This window comes from Clupea harengus, chromosome 15 (genome assembly GCF_900700415.2).
Source record: "Clupea harengus chromosome 15, Ch_v2.0.2, whole genome shotgun sequence".
Classification (NCBI taxonomy): domain Eukaryota; kingdom Metazoa; phylum Chordata; class Actinopteri; order Clupeiformes; family Clupeidae; genus Clupea; species Clupea harengus.
The window spans coordinates 7057571-7075593 of record NC_045166.1 but is presented as its reverse complement, the minus strand read 5'-3'; the positions used below and the strand labels follow the sequence as shown (position 1 = coordinate 7075593).

General features: G+C 43.4%; 1 protein-coding gene across 2 annotated transcripts in view; it reads right to left on the bottom strand.

Annotated features, from left to right (window-relative positions):
• Positions 1-18023, bottom strand: part of LOC105889793 (regulator of G protein signaling 6) — an 85182-nt gene that overhangs the window by 20905 nt on the left and 46254 nt on the right. The window contains exon 1 of one of the 2 annotated variants that reach the window (XM_031581049.1): positions 8748-8852. The exons of the other annotated variant lie outside the window; for it this stretch is intronic. Coding sequence (XP_031436909.1) covers positions 8748-8837 — 90 coding nt within the window. The 5' untranslated portion in view covers positions 8838-8852. Of the gene's footprint in view, positions 1-8747; positions 8853-18023 lie in introns of those variants that run through there. 2 annotated transcript variants of the gene reach the window in all.

Here is an 18023-nt window from a genome sequence, read left to right as displayed (position 1 = left end):
CTCTCACCGTGCTGCAATTCCACGGCCGTTAGAAGTCTCGCAAGACTCTGACATAGCCGCGCTGACGCACTGCCCCTGGTGGAGCAGCCATGAATGAAAGAATGATTTTATGTTTTCACCCTCCGGCTATTGCTAATGCTCGCGGCTATACATTAAATATCCATTCATCTAGCAGACCAGACACTGTCATTTCAAGTGACACGCAATGGCCAGGAATAGACACTTTTATCAACAACAGCAACGTGCTTCTGAGGAGCTCATCATATCTTGACCTTACGGTCAATGCCGTGAACTGCCAGCTGAGGTGACGTTACCATAACAATTCCTTCAGTTGGCTTGCCTGCCCACATATCATCTCTTTCTTCAGGTCACTCTCCCAACATGCACTGCTCCACTGTAAACATGATTGGTGGCGTGGTTTACATGAGGGATGGTATTGATCCTCCTGGTAGTCCCACTACCACTCCTCTATGAGTGCAGCAAGCAATGATCATTTAATGCCGTGATGATGACACAGTAAAAGTAATCAATGTAAGAAAAGAAAAAAAAACAACACAAGCTTGGATCAATAGTAAGCATTTAGGAATGATAATAGTTTGTGTTGCTCATTCAAATAAGCTATGTTACCTACGTCCCCTCAGCATGTATGAGTGACTTATAAGGCAGGGGGCAAGCTTGTTTTGCAATAAATATGCCAGTCATCGGAGTACACAGTGGTGTGAGCCACAGACAAGGTCAAAGAGGCGACTGGAAAAAGCAGGAAGAATCCTGCAATTACAGAGATAAGACCACAAGGGCAAATGGCTGTCTGCGAAATAGAAATAAACATCCCATTCTCATTACTGGGCCAGCTCAGTCTTCTTCCCCAAGGTAAGCTGCGTCCGATCAATAGCTTCCACACCGGATGTGAGCCAGGTGTGGCGTAATCCATGTGTTCACGTCTGCAGGACATAACCCATATGCTAATATTGAGGAACCGAGGAATAAATCGATAAATAGGTGCCTGCTAAGAGTATTAAATATTTGAGTAAGGCTGAGGGAGCAACTGAGTTGTATAATTGCCGAATACGATGTTCTTGAAAGAGACAGTTTCATTAAATATGTTGGAACAAAACAGACCTTTTCACAAGAAGTTTGGACAGATTATTGGAAATCTTTCTCTTCTCGTGTTATTTCCTTTTTCATTTTCCATAAATCTGCCACAGATAAAAATCAAACCATGCAACACAATTTTAAGCTTGTGTTCAATTCAAATTATACGAATGAAATGTCATTACCATTCTAAACACGGCATTCGTGTAGCCCCTAACAGAAGATGTATTGCCAACAAATTACTGTGAGAGCCATGGACCGATAAATGTCAACCATTTAATACCGATGCCACTGGCATTTCAATTAGGTCCTTCAAGATGGTCATTATGTTGCTATTCATAACTCAGAGTATTCTTCTCAGATAGCAGGACTAATGTTGATTCTTCTCTGGCAACACTCGCATCACTGAACCGAACATTTCAAGATGGTACCCAATCTTGTCACTTTTCCAAGTCTTTGATATGTGTAATCACACACAATGCATAATCAACCTTATTTGCAATGAATTAAATGAAACAACGTAATCAAGATGAAATTATATTTCTATCACAAGTCCCACTGGATGGTCAGTGGCTTTTGAAATTGCCTCCAAGCATCACCCACGCGTAGAACATAATACCTTTATTTATTTCCACTACATGGAAGGCATAAAATGAAGTAAGTAAGATGCAAAAAATAAAATGAGACTTTAAAATGCATAGAATATGTATAATAATAGAATAGAATATGGATATTAATGTGCTATAAAATCATCCAAAGCAGTTCAGTTATTAGTACCAGACTGTAAATCTGGTTAATCATTTTTGCTGCCTTTTGTTGAAAGACTAAATTCCAATCATGCTAAGTGCCAATCAACAGAGATAGAGGTATTGTGGTATTGCTAATTAGACTGGTCAAACATACAAAGGCTTACTGGGTCTTTTTCAGATCTTGGTTAGAACACTGAATCCTTTGTGTTTCCCTTGAAGACAAACTGATTGATCTAATGAGCTGGCCCCCTCGCACTCTTGTGTTATGTGAAAACCTTTAACCTCTTAGATTGTCCCAAGTGCTCTTGTAACATCCAGCAAGTTCTCAGTTCACTGCACTTAATCAGCCTCTAAAGGCCTTTAACCCTTTGTTAACTGAATAAGAATAGAGCAAATTGAGAATATATTAGTCACTGGAATCCTCTGTTTTAATACACAAGTACAAAGTACACTTTGTGAAGCTCAAAGTGTTAAATGGGGTTCAAACCCCCCTGTAATTCACACCATGTTTGTAATACTTAAATTATATGATATGTATGAAGAAGATAATAACATTATCAGCATGTTAAAAACGGTATAATACAATGACAGTACAGATCAGTCCACATGAACAGAACGCAGGCATTTATCTTAATGGCTGGACTACTATTTATGGTGAGAGTTGCAAATGCTCCTTACAGCCCCTTAAGCCCGAATTATAGATCTGCGTCGGTGTCCGTCCGGACACATAGCCACGCCTTGGCAACACCCTTCCCCGTGGTGGAACGCCCATCCGAGCCCATCCGAGCCCTTCGGAGAGCTGGACGGACACCGACGTGCACCTCTCGATTTTTGTAACTTTTTCGGATACGAACAGATAGCGACGGATACCCCCTTGGCTGTGATTGGTCCGCTAACGAAATCATTTCCTAACGACATCATTTCCGGAATCTCACATTTCCTGTTTCATTCCCTATCTGTTCCTATTCTGTTATAGAGTGTGGATCAGCCGAATATTTCTGTCCGAGCCCGGCCTGCGTCCGACAGAGTAGTGCCCGAGCCAGACAGCCATTCAAATGTATTGTCGGAATCCAACCAGACATAGTCAATGTCTCAACTGTTCATACTAATGACACATTTACGTATGTTTTTCATGAATAGCCTGTAGACCGTCTCACAAGCTTCTTCTAGTTGATTATGAACAAACATAACAGAAGAGGTCTGAAGATATTTCTGAAACACTTATAAGGACGCTCAAATGACCGCGAATTCATAGGAGAGAATACTATCCCATTCTCACAGGAGACATCACAGCAATCGGAGCATATTTGTCAAACGCGATAAAAGATAGCCCTGCTCTGAAATATTCCCATTCCATACTGAATATTCTGTTTAGATCAAAGGTTTGTTTTTCGACACCGTGATATTTCAGATGATGGAACAGTTGAAATGAATGCTCATATACAAAAGCTAACCTTAACGTGAAGTGGAGTTAACTTGCAGCCAACACCATTGCATTACAAACCCTAACACACACACATAATGAGAAAGTAGGCTTATTACACCTGGCGATTATCTCGCCTTTTATCTACCATCTTTGAATAATGTAATTTATAAACACGTCGTTTTAAAGCGCTGTGGCCGTCCTGAAAAGATGTGTCAATAAATTAATTTAATCCATAGAATCCACGTTGACTTCACTACTTATTAAGATATTGTAACAAATCACGGAAGTGTGGAATATTTGTTATGGCTTTTAATTAAACACTAAACACAATACAATGTCAAAATGGCACAGGCTTTATGCCCTGCTACAAGTTATCACGAACAGACTGTGCTACCGTCACACACCTGTATAAACTCCGTCCCAACACAGAACAACGACATGCAATTAGAACAGTAAGGAACATTGTTAAAGAACATCGTTGGGCGCTGCATCATAGACATGTATATATGTCTATGCGCTGCATCACATCAAGAAAAGTATGTGCCCGCCGCACGGCATTATGGGGCGACTATGCCAAGTTAAATATGGAATGTTCAATGCCTTATCGCGCTGACTTGTCCCAGCCCTACCCCAGCCCGACAGCAAGTAAAATATTTAGTCCGAACCCCAATGAGTCAATGTCTCAACTGTTCATACTACTGACACATTTACATACGTTTCTTAAGAATAGCCTGCCTTTATTAAACTCGAGCATCAACAGATGAATGATAAATGCACTGGCTCACACAAACAAGCCCCGTTAAACGCACAAGCGCGCACAAAAGGGATATAAGCATATTGAAATGAATTATTCACATTGCAAGAACGGAATGAAATGGCCTACACATTACACACGCTATGCATCTGATATGCCTAAATAAAACTCACGTTATATGCTACACCAGAAGAGGCGGGAATATAACAAGTCTTACCATTGAAGATTATCTTTTTTCTTGACACATTCCTTATAAAAGTATCTACATAGTCCAACCATCGATGTTTAATCCATGTTGTGGAGAAAGAGGATGGCATCAATCATATTTCATTAAAGCTTCACACTTCTTACATTGGACATATCAAACAGCCTCATTAGAATCCGCATAGAATATGATGCCATCCGACAGAAATATCTCCATAGGCCTACAGTAAATTTCCCCTCGAGTGTCGTTTTAAACTCTCCAGATGACAGTTTCTTTTTTTTTTAAACTTTAAGTGCACAAAGTTCGTTATAAAACGATCTACATAGTCCAACAATCGAGGTCTAATCCATTTACATTTAGTCATTTAGCCGACGCTTTTGTACAGGGGAGAAGCATGTGAAGCAAACACGTTTACTTGACTACTTATTAAGATATTTAAATATGGAATGTTCAATGCCTTGACTACTAAGCAGAAATATCTCCATACAGTAGATTCCCCCTCGTTTTGCATCGTTTTAAACTCTCCAGATGACAGTTTATTTTTTAACTTATTCCCTGATACCAGTTTGCCTCCTGTAATCGCGTTGTCACAGCTAGGACATAAAAAAAATCCCCGCACACAAGAAGGCTATTATCCTAAATGTGATTTATTTTAGTCTCAAAAACGAACTTCTCCATCACGTGAGGCAGACACGTTGACTTGACTACTTATTAAGATATTTAAATATGGAATGTTCAATGCCTTATCACGCTTATGTTTGAAAGCCATTGTTTTCAGCTTGCAGGTGCTTTTGCCTCTGGCCCAGTTTGTCGGTTTTGACGTTCATCTCTCTCCCCCAACCATCCAGGTTTAATAAATCCGCGTTGACTACTAAGCAGAAATATCTCCATACAGTAGATTCCCCCTCGTTTTGTATTCTTTTAAACTCTCCAGATGACAGTTTATTTTTAAATTCTTCCCTGATACCAGTTTGCCTCCTGTAATCACGTTGTCACAGATATTTATTTGCCCAGTCAGCTTGTTGGTCTTGACGTTCAGATGTTGCGCCTAAACTATCATATCGTCTCGTCACATGATCAAATAGAGACTTGACATTGGACAACAGCATACATATTACCCAGCAATCATCATTACAAATCTGAATATGACAAAAAATACCAAAGAAAATGAGATAGTATTCATTTCATTGAATCGTTTTTAATAGTTTCTATAGTGTATGTAAGATAAGCATATCATTTTGTTATAGATTGCTACTATTTTTCACACAAATAATACCTACCATGATGGAGATAAGTTTGCCCTTTCAAGTGAATATATAGCGTTAGACAGACTGACCATTATATTGTAGTGTGTCTCAAAGACCCATGTGACTACACCTGTTGCTATTAATGACGCGACGGCTGGGAGGAGGGAGATACACAATCGACGAATTCTTTCACTCAAAGAGGTCGCGTAGTAGCTCGTCTGTGACCAATAAACCGCTGCTCCACCCACTGTTCTGGCGGTGAATTGTTTTCAACACCCACAGCCGTCGAAGAAGTATAAATCAAAAACAGTACGTCCGAATCCGTTTCCCCGCCCATCCGTAAAACGGACGGACACCGACGCAGATCTATAATTCGGGCTTTAGGGCTGGCAACTCACAAGCGAGTTTGGGTTTAGCCTATTTACCGTTATTTTGCACAAAACAAACAAAGTGGTGATATTCAGCCTTCATGTGAGTCCACAACCTTAGAAAAAAGAACCTATCCTCAAGAGGGTGTATGTCCAAGGTTCTATTGTTTTGCAGCATAGAATAGTTTTTTAACATGCTGTTACCGTCTTTGTTTTTCTTGGTAAAGATCAAGAGGTTTCAGGGGTCCAGTTAAATTATACATCACAGGCAGTGGTCCTGTCTAGGGCCGCACAGATAATCTATTCAAACCACAGCAAACAACAATATGGATTCAGTTCTCCTATTAAAGTTCCATATTGTAAATAAGGTTGCAAACTAATTTGTCTTCCTGTTTGCAAATAGTGATTGTATGAGATGGGTCCCCTAAACTGCTAAATTGTGTTCTTAAGTACTCCCCCTACCAGTTTCAAAAGTATTTATGTATCTTTTGTCTTTGTTTTACATTTATGTCACGAGAGGAAAGAACAACTTCAAGAAGTAAAATATGCAACTACATGCCACACTCGACAAGTGGAAAAACTGTTCCTGATTTTATTTATTTATTAAAGACTAAACACAGGGGGAAAAAAGACCTCCCTAAAGAGACTCTTGAGGAAGCAGCTGCATGGCGCTTGGGCTGCTTATCAGGAGCTCCTTCTCAATCAAACCCACCCTCACAAACTTGATTACAATACGTCACCATGGCCTTAAACTACCACTTTATCCGAAAGGAGGAGGAGGAGGAGGAGGAAAAAGAACAGCGTGCCTACTCAGTACCAGGAAGTTAAAATGGCAAGGCCATTTGGAGGAAAGAAACACTGCACAAAATAGCACTGGAGGGGACGAGAACTGTACACACAAGATTAAGAAGAGTGTGGGTAAGAAAGAAAGAATGGAAGGACACGAGAACTGACCATTCCTTTACTCAGCATAACCTCCTGTCAACCTTGATTCATAAATTTCTCAAGACATTATAACATTGACCTTCATATATCTGCCAGTGCAAGACACGAGAGAGGATGTGTTTTGATTGGCAACCATATATATACCTTGGCAACCATATATATCTATATATATATCTATAGATATAGATATAGATATAGATATAGATATATATGGTTGCCAAGGTATATATATGGTTGCCAATCAAAACACATCCTCTCTCGTGTCTTGCACTATATATATATATATATATATATATGTCTTGTATAGCCTTGGCCCAATCAGCACTTCAGCCTTGTACAGTACACACATGAAATATCTGAGCTCTTGACCGAGTGCAGCCAACACCTCAGATAAGTGTATGGTGCTCAGACACACGGCGACCACATGTTCATCCCAGGGAGCCTGTGCTGAGCTGAGCCTCTGTCAACACAGCTCCCCGTCACCTCCCCATCACCTGCCCATACTGCTCTCGGTCCTGGCGATAACGAGACTGGATGCAGCCCCAGAGTGAGGGACCGTGGAGGTGAAAAGGATGTCTGTGTGTGTGTGTGTGTGTGTCTGTGTGTCTGTGTGTCTGTGTGTGTGGGGGGCGTGTAGATAATGGGGTAATAGAAGTGGAGCCGTTAGCATTAGACGGTGAGACGGAGTGTGTGTGTGTGTGTGTGTGTGTGTCTGTGTGTCTGTGTGTGTGTGTGTGTGTGTGTGTGTGTGTGTGTGGAGCCGTTAGCATTAGACGGTGAGATTGTGTCTCTGTGTGTGTGTGTGTGTGTGTGTGTGTGTGTGAGTGTGTGTGTGTGTGTGGGTGTGTGGAGCCGTTAGCATTAGACGGTGACACGGAGTGTGTGTGTGTGTGTGAGTGTGTGTGTGTGTGTGGGTGTGTGTGGAGCCGTTAGCATTAGACGGTGAGACAGAGTGTGTGTGTGTCTATGTGTCTGTGTGTGTGTGTGTGTGTGTGTGTGTGTGTGGAGCCGTTAGCATTAGACGGTGAGATTGTGTGTGTGTGTGTGTGTGTGGAGCCGTTAGCATTAGACGGTGAGATTGTGTGTGTGTGTGTGTGTGTGTGTGTGTGAAGCCGTTAGCATTAGACGGTGAGATTGTGTGTGTGTGTGTGTGTGTGTGTGTGTGTGTGTGTGTGTTTGTGTGTGTGTGTGTGTATGTAGAGCCGTTAGCATTAGACGGTGAGATGGAGTGCTGAAGGGTGGACCTGGCAGTTCTGTCCTGACCTCAGGTAGACCGTGTGCTCTCCCCATCATCTCCATGGGAACACACATCTCTCTCACACACAGACACACACACACACACACACACTCACAATCAGGGCTTTCTTATTTACCACCAGCATGCCTGTCGCTGCTCTCCGCCCACCTACCAACTCCTGCCACTGCCAAGGCCTGTATGGAGGCTCTCAATATGATGGGCTCTCGCTGACAGGCTTTGCATTGGGTTGATAAAACTGTTCAGTTACAGCAGCTCATTAAATATAATAGAAAGTCTCTCAGAGTACGAACTAACACACTATATAAGCAGTGAGCTGAGGTTCTACTCAAGGTTTCTTCCTGTTAACAGGGAGTTGTTCCTTCCTTGCCCCTGGCACCACTGTGCTTGCTCCACGGTGGTTCAGGCCCTGGGCTCTGTAAAGTGCCTTTAGACAATTGTATTGTTTTGGCGCTATATAAACCAAATTGAATCGAATTGAGTTGTGACGGAGCGAAATCTGTGCCGTCACTTTGAATAGCGCAGAAAGACGTTGGGGAAATTGTTGAGGCTAAATGAGCGGGGTTGTATGTGAATGCTTCATGAACTGTATGACCAACGTGAAACGGAATCGCGGGTGAACAGCATGGCGCCGTGCTGTGTGAGCCTGCAAGAAGGATCACGCTTGGACTACAAAATGAAAGATCATTTAAATCGCAGAGCTCACCTGCAGCATAACCAGCGCCCAACCGAAGCAGAGCGCATTTGAAACTACTTCCTTATTCATGTAGGAGCGCCAAACAATGGGCTGTTCCATTTGAGTAAGGGGTGTTTGGTCCATTGAGGATAATGTTTGTATATCTGGCTGTCAGAAGCCCAATTAACTATATTTGTACATGTGCAGATTCCAAATATGAATTATTGTATGCATCATACATGTTTAAGAGTAAAAAGATATGTCTGTTTAGATAATTGATTAAAGTATAATGGTTAACTCCTGGGAGGAGGGGGTTATGGTGAATATAACCTGCATCCAGGTAATGGCAGGCAGTCTAGCTTTGTCCTCTGAGGTGAGAGGATAACTGTACTAATCAATTAAGCTATTTATTGCAAGTCAGTAGAACTACTATTTTTATTTGTTTGTGTTGGGAAAGTTAGTTCTGTTAAATGTAAAGTGCGTCTTGTCTGTTCACCTGCCGGCAGCATACTTGAACGCTTTCTACTGGTTACTGCCTCTGCCGCTCAACACTCTACTTCACATGAGTATATATTATATCAATATTGTTCTACTTGTCGCAGTGTAGCATCTGTTGCCAACATTATAAAATAAAAATAAAAATGAGAATTAATTTAATTAATGATACTAATTTTCTAACGCAGTGAATGATGTTAAATTATGAATATTTACAATCTACAATGTAATAATTGTTTTAAACAAATATGTTGCATTAAGCACACACACACACACACACACACACACACCTTGTTAGAGATGACCCAGACCAACTCTGTGACTATAATTTATTTTGGGAACACCTGGATCAGCAGCTGGGTACATAAAATGGACGTGGGAGAGGAGGAGAGGAAGAGGATGAGGAGAGGAAACTCACGCCGCAGCTCAGATGTCTCATCAAAGCGCACCGTGAGAGCGAGCGGAGCCCCACGCAGCTGCCATGCCTCTGCAATTCCCTCCACCTGGGACTTCAAGGTCTGGAGGATTCAAAGCCCCGATGGGACACACACCAGATGGGCAAACTACCTCTCAGTACTAAAAGTTAGCTTACTGACACTACATCAGGGGAAAAGGGTCTGTGAACTCCGAATATCCTCTCTCTCTCTCTCTTTTTTTATTTTATTTCTCCCTATCCAGCTCTTTCTCACTATCCAGGTCTTTCAACTGCCATCCAGGACTATGAACACAGAAAATACTGTGTCTTTTCATCATCCACATCTATGATCTCATTTCACGAACTCGAACCTTGCACTTGTTGCAATTATTATCTCCCCTTTTGTTCCACATGTAGAGAGCGAGGCGTGTTCACAAAGATGAAGCGTTTACTTATTCAAACCTTCAGTAGCCTACTTATTCTCGCTCAAGATAGCATCATTTCCACACACAGTCACTGAAAGTCAGAGTACACAGGCTAGAGAAGATATTTATAACATTTATGGCGGACCTCTGAGAGCAGTGTGTCTGTGAATAACAGTATAAACGAGACCAGACACACCAAAACAGGAATGAACAAACATGCATAGAAATATTTGACAGCTTGCTTCATCCTAATTCTTTTTAACTCCCTGGTGTGTACTCCTTCAGATGAAGAGATATTTTGTACCAATACCTCTCTCTCAGAAAAGTAAAAATGCTTGTTAAAATGGGAAATACATGACAGCAGAGGCCCAAAGATTAGATATGACCTCTGAATATTCATGGTTTGAATATATCTTAGTTATGATCAATATCTTAGTGTGACTACATTGTAATGGTGCACAATGTTGCACAACAAAGCTGACATCCTTGTCCGTGTCACTGACCAGGGTTGCTATAGCAATGCCTAAGCACATCAGTTATAATACTAGTTTCCTGTCTAATTCTATGTCCAATAGTAGGATCAAAATGTTTTCTTTTTAGTTAGTACTAAAGTCAGTTCTTCCTGATTAACAGGGAGGTTTTTCTTGCCCCTGTCACCATTGTGCTTGCTCTAATGGGGTTCAGGCACTGGGCTCCCTAAAACGCCTTGAGACAATTGTATTGTTTTGGCGCTATGTAAATAAAATTAAAATAAATAAATAAAAGTAAACTTTCCATTCAGAAGCCTTGAATCAAATGAACAGCCTGGGGCCCTCTATCACCCTTTCTGTCCTTCTGAGTGTTCTCCTCTCCTCTCCTCTCCTCCTGTCTGTCCTTCTGAGTGTTCTCCTCTCCTCTCCTCCTGTCTGTCCTTCTGAGTGCTCTCCTCCTGTCTGTCCTTCTGAGTGCTCTCCTCTCCTCCTGTCTTTCCTTCTAAGTGTTCTCGTCTCCTCCTGTCTGTCCTTCTGAGTGTTCTCCTCTCCTCCTGTCTGTCCTTCTGAGTGCTCTCCTCCTGTCTGTCCTTCTGAGTGTTCTCCTCTCCTCTCCTCCTGTCTGTCCTTCTAAGTGTTCTCGTCTCCTCCTGTCTGTCCTTCTGAGTGCTCTCCTCCTGTCTGTCCTTCTAAGTGTTCTCCTCTCCTCCTGTCTGTCCTTCTGAGTGTTCTCCTCTCCTCTCCTCCTGTCTGTCCTTCTGAGTGTTCTCCTCTCCTCTCCTCCTGTCTGTCCTTCTGAGTGCTCTCCTCTCCTCTCCTCCTGTCTGTCCTTCTGAGTGCTCTCCTCCTGTCTGTCCTTCTGAGTGTTCTCCTCTCCTCTCCTCCTGTCTGTCCTTCTGAGTGCTCTCCTCTCCTCTCCTCCTGTCTGTCCTTCTGAGTGCTCTCCTCCTGTCTGTCCTTCTGAGTGTTCTCCTCTCCTCTCCTCTCCTCCTGTCTGTCCTTCTGAGTGCTCTCCTCTCCTCTCCTCCTGTCTGTCCTTCTGAGTGCTCTCCTCCTGTCTGTCCTTCTGAGTGTTCTCCTCTCCTCTCCTCCTGTCTGTCCTTCTAAGTGCTCTCCTCCTGTCTGTCCTTCTGAGTGCTCTCCTCCTGTCTGTCCTTCTGAGTGCTCTCCTCTCCTCTCCTCATGTCTGCCACCTACCTGCACTGCACCTTGAGGCAACTGTATTGTTTTGGCGCTATATAAATAAAATTGAATTGAAATGCTTCAAGTCTAGACCACCCTCCTGCGCACTGAACCTGGCTGTGCAGAGAACATGCACTGAATGCAGCGGCGACAAACTCCTTCATACAGAACACCGTTTCACGACGCTAAACAGGGCTGCTATAAGTCACTGCCAAAGCACATCAGTGCTTTTTTTAAACTGAATTGACAGCAACACACCGTGTCCTTCTCTCCTCGTTTGGGCCTTCTTATATCCCTGCGTTTATAGCGAATTAGCCAAAGTCTGACATTAGATACATTTTAATCTGACATTAGATACATTTTTACATCTGAATCCATGACCCCACCTGACCTCTGTGGCCACATCAAGCAGCCAATAAACAGACAGCGCATTAGTGGGGCACCATGAGCTGCTATGCTGAAGTGTCTTATGGTTTGTACAGACTATCATGATGATTCAGACTGAGAGTCACAACGAAGCTTGTCTTTTGATGGGGATGTTTTTTTCATCATGTGTAAATGTTAGCTTTATATGCAGATACAGGAGGATGGTTTGAAAATGTAAAAAACTGAAAGAAGGAGCCCTTACACTCGTCAGAATTATCATTTGGCTGCTTTGTGATTTGCCTTGCAAAGGGTCCCGTGCATGTGTTTGGTAGCGTTTGACAGCTGGGAGATGTAGTTCTTAATGGAATCGTAATTACACTGGCCATAAAAGCCTTATAAAAGCCTTGTTGCGAAACAATAAAACAGTCACATGTCCCTCACATGCGCCCCCCCCCCCAAAAAAAAAAACATTTCCTCTCTCTAAGACTACCTGGGCTCAATCACTGAGACTCAGATTGAGACACTAAAATGTAAAGTAAACATTCTTGTGAGTACAAAGCATTTCAGAATTGCTCCAGGTCATCTTTTTTCTTTTTTTTTTTTACTAAGGGGCCATTTTGTTCAAAACTGTGTGCTGGGGAACAGCTGAGGACACCAAGACCTCGGCTGCACTTAGTGGCTGCTGAGGTGGACGCCATCCTGGGCTTCTGTTAAAGGGCAGCCAATTTTCAGACTCTGCTCAAACGCAAACACCTGTTCCCTTGTGTTTCTCCAGGAGGAAAACTGCAGGAGAGTGCGACTAGAAGAGGTGCTAACCATTAGTGCTCTGATGGCTAGTCGCTGACAGCCTCTCTCCTCCTCTCTCTCTCCCTCTCTCTCTCCCTCTCGCTTTCTCTCTCGCTTTCTCTCTTTCTTCATCTTTTTCTCTTCCTCTCTCTCTGATGGAGATAATTTCCAAGCACTGTTAATGACTTAAGAATATATGAATCAAGTGCCTTGTATTAATATATTCCTTGTATTAATCATGTGCTTATGAAAGCAGGAACATGGCTTTTCTGTGTTTCTGAGTGTGTGTAACTTAGATTAATAGGTGCCACTTAGTCTGCATTTGTACAAGAGCATGTTTAGACCAGAAGTGATAATAAGGGACGAACTGTGCTTCTTCCGACCTTGTGCAAAACTTCCATCCTTGCCTCGGACGTGAGAAATCCACCACGTGGTTATCCCTGCTGAACGCTCAACTTCTGTCTATATAAACCTTGTGCGATGTGTTTATCATTGCTTCACTTTCAGCCTTGTGCTGGGAGTGAGCCCGATGGCAATTGTTGTTTGTCTAATAAATATACTTATATGCAGCTCCGGAGTCCTGAGGTAACTAGGGTGAATTTTGACCTATCACTCTCCCTCTCTCTCTCTACCTTTCTCTCTCCTCTCTCCTCCTCTCTCTCTCCCCCTCCATCTTTCTCTCTTCCTCTCTCTCCCTCTCTCTTTCTCCCTTTCTCTCTCTTCCTCTCTCTCTCCCTCTCTCCCTTTCTCTCTCCTCCTCTCTCTCTCTTCCTCTTTCTCTCTCCCCCTCTCTTTCTCTCTCTCTTCATCTTTCTCTCTTCCTCTCTCTCTCCCTCTCTCTCTCTCCCTTTCTCTCTCCTCCTCTCTCTTCCTCTCTCTCTCTCACCTCCTTTCTCGTCCTCCTGTTCTCCCTCTCTCCGGAGTTGCGATTTAACAATTAAATCCACTTTAATCGCGCTGTTCCTCACGACGCTGTTCCTCACGACGCTGTTCCTCACGACGCTGTTCCTCGCTCCACTTTAATCACGCTGTTCCTCACGACGCTGTTCCTCACGACGCTGTTCCTCGCTCCTTATGACGCGGCCCACTGAAGCCCAGCACCAGTTCCATCCACCTTGGAACCACAGTGACAGTGGTGAAACACCACAGGTGCGAAAATCATCGCCTGCAGCCAAGGCTCCGCACTCGTCCCCCACACTAGTATTTGAAGTTTTCTTCATTAAATGAACAGCACAGGGGACGTTACTTTGGCTTGGTTCATCAAATCCTTTTTTCAGAGGACTTGAGCTTTAAGTGGGACTAAATCTCCATCAATCCCTAATGGCAACCATGGGCTTATTAGCTTCTCAGTAAACTGCCAGTTTCAAGCCATTAGTACAACACCTGGTCTATCTGCACTGAAACTTTGCCTGGGATTCAAAGAAGAAAGAAAAAAGCCTAGTTTCCAAAGATGCTACAAGATATACTCTACTGGAATGCTCAACCTAACCTGCACTAAATCCTGATCATAAAAAAATGATGGCTGAGGAAAGAAAGAGTGGCTGAGGAGAGAAAGAGTATGGCTGAGGAAAATAAGAGTACGGCTGTCAGCACTGACTGAAATGTAAGACATGTGCTTCCCCACCTGTCGGTTATTATGCATGCGCCCCATTGTGGTGGACGTTGGAAGAAGTATTGCTTTCAGCATGTGATTTGAGAGTAATATTTTAAAACTATATGCATATGTCTTAGGCTTATCACTTAGGGGGATGAAACCCAGGACTGCAGTACAGTGTTGCCACTGAGAGTAACACAGGCCCCTTATTACGGTTACACAGGCCCCTTATGAGGGTAACACATGCCCCTTATTACGGGAACACAGGCCCCTTATTACGGTTACACAGGCCCCTTATGAGGGTAACACATGCCCCTTATTACGGTTACACAGGCCCTGTGGGGGCACTGAAGATGTACAAGAGATCCCCAAAACAGCACTTCTTGGAGATCGGTGTGCTACCCGAGAAATAGAAGCTGATGTTACAAAACATCGTTTGAGAGCCTAACGTGGGATTTTGTAAAAGGGAATAACAGGAGGTGTTGATGTGTGACTGTAAAAGGGAATAACAGGAGGTGTTGATGTGTGACTGCTCCTGTGACATGTCAGCGCCTTTAACCTTCCTACACGCAGTTCAGCCTTCCATGTAAACATTGCTATGATAATTCAGCTTTGAAGCCCACAAACGTGTCTAGTTTACCTTAATTTCATGCCGCGCAAGCAAGTGATAGATTAAAGTGCTGGAGATCAGCATAGCATGACCAGACTGGAAGGGAAGAAGCAGCATACGGCAGGCTCCTCATTCCCTATCTAGTCAGGACACCCAGAGTCTGGAGATGCAGGCAAAAATGCAGTCACTGCATACAACAACCTGCATACTCCAGCACACACAATATACGCATCACGAGAAAACACACAATATACGCATCACGAGAAAACACGGACAAAAGAAATGGAAAAATGAACATGATCAAAGAAAAAAAAAATACAACAAATAATTCTGGTAGATATGAACACTACACTTGTACACTATAAACAAGGACGTTTGGACAACAAAGGAAAGTGAAATATAATTGAAATGTTATCAGTTGAATCACCTGAGTGATGTGGAGGTAGTATAAGGCAGCTTGTGAGAATGTGTTCAATTAAATTGCAATCAATACCAAACCATTAAGCTGTTACTATATATATATATATATATATATATATATATATGAATAAAGTAAAATATATATTTTCCTATTCTAACATAACAAAATGGTCCCAATGCCTTTATCTATTTTTAGAAATAAAGCCAATGTTTCTCTTATTTGCCATGACAGAAAGATCATTTCTGTCTTTGTTCATTTTTTTTGTTTAATCATACAGGCCTGGATGCAAGTAAATGGAGTTATGATCAATTACAGTTCCGTGACTGAAACTGACTTTTCTTTCTACAGTGTGTCTCACCACATCTAGAAAACAAACCACAATTAAAAACTCATCAACCTTGAATAAGCTCCAACGGCCCACTATTAAAAACTGATATCACAATTATCCCAATCAATATCAACTTCAACGTCATTTAAAAAAAAAAAATTCTCCCTCCAGCGGTTAAACCTGTCTTATGAAATGCCTTGGGAGTAAAACCTGCGGATCATATCTCCTTTGATGAAATGCAAAAGGAGCCATTGCTTCATCATTGCTTTCCCCCCTCCCTTATAATCAAATTTTTCTTAATTACTTGCTCCATATAGCAGTTTCATATATTACACATCCTGTTGGGCAATATAAAGGCTTGAGATCCGATGCCAGAGAAATTGAATAGAGTAAAATGAAACAGACCTGGTGGGTGTAATGAGTGGGTAGAGCTTGGCAGAAAGCACAGGAATCAGAGAGAGAGAGAGAGAGACAGAGAAAGAGTGAGAGAGAAAAATAGTGAGAGGGAGAGGGACTGAATCAGTCTGTGTTTGGGGGCTTTCACTAGCCTCATGGATTCATTGCTCTCATTTCACGGAAGAGACGCTATCACAAGCAGATGCCATTATCTGGCAATATCAAGCCGCAAATGTCTGCCTACCTATGCCTGCCTCGCTTCCCTCCAGAAGTGTCTGCCAAACATTCCTATCAACAATGTCAACCTCTGTTTGAGAGCTCCTTCTTATGGGTGAGAAAGAAGCATTCAGATGTTGTTTCAGAGAGAGCTGGAGAGAGTTGCTGTCAGTTGTGAAGGCCTTCTGTTTTTTCCCTGTTTCATTTTGGACGGCATTCAAACGGTGCGCACCTCCATATTCCGATTGCTCAGTCGGTCTGAAAACAAGACAGAATGAAAAGGCCTGTGCCTGGTTGACGGGGCTATATCCCCCTGGAAGATCAGAGGCGTGTAAAAGGATTAGAGGATTACAGTTTGCCAAGCGCGAGGACGAGCTTCCTGGGACCCTCACCCAATCTACCATGAACCCTGGCTTTGCCGGACTCGGTGGATAACCGCACCTGAAGACAGACAACAGACAGGAGAAAAGGCGATTTCTCTCTTTCCTCTTTCTTTCCATCTGTCTTCCTCTCTCGATCTGTTTCTCTGTTTCCTCTTTCTTTCCATCTGTCTTCTACTCTCTGTCTGTTTGTGGTCAGGAGAATGTTGTTTCAGGCCACCATGGCACAGAGTGACCGATCAAAGGCCATCTTAAATTGGCCACAGTCACAACCGAAATGTCAAATACGTCCCTTTAGCCCACAGCTGTCAGAACCCCACCCGCCTGGATCTCAGTGTGCAGGTGAACGGTTTGAAGCTGAATGCCACATCCACACCTCTCCGCTCTAACGGCAGAGCTTCTAGCCACTGACACGTATACTGATATCTGAAATGTGTGGACAGCATAGCCAGTGTCCAGTGCTCACCAGGGTTTGTTCATAACAGTTCACTTCCTGTCAGCACACCTCTGACGACCCCTCCCTCTTGGGGGCCCTTAGAAGAGCCAATTAAGATGCTGAGGTGAGGGGAGAGTTTTGCCGAGCGACAGACTGAATGCTGACATCGCTTATTTGACTCCACAGAGGTCCAATTATTCACACTGCCCCCCTCCACCACCACCACCACCCCTCCGCCTCCAACCCCTATCCCCATCTTGGCCACTGTGCCGGGACAACTACCAGGGCGCCAACAGAGCCGCTCCTGCAGCCCCTCTAGACCCCCTTCTCAAGGAGCAGGCCCAGCAGTGGTGGCCGTGGTGCTTAGATACACCCCCCCCCCCCCTCCAGAGGGACTCTGGGTGGCCTTTCTAATGAGGTCCTTCATTAAGGGCCTGGCTCTGGGCTTGGCAGTGCACTCAAAACCATCAAAGGACCAGGGCTGGATATTGAAGGGTTTCATTTGCACAGGGAAACCAAAGTCAAAGCTGAAATGGTTTAGCACTGTAGTCGGTGGCTACATGTTTTGGAGTGTGTGTGTGTGTGTGTGTGTGTGTGGGTAGGTGTCTGGGGAGACAGCGGGAAGGCCGTTATTGATGTTGTAGTCACCATGGATGCTGCTGCCTCAGCAAGTCTGTAGCACCCCGCCGTCCCCGCCGTCCCCGCCCCCCCCTTCCCCCCAAACACGGCATTCGCTTGGGAGTGGGCGGGCACTTTGGAAATGGATCACTTCAATTCTGGTTGACA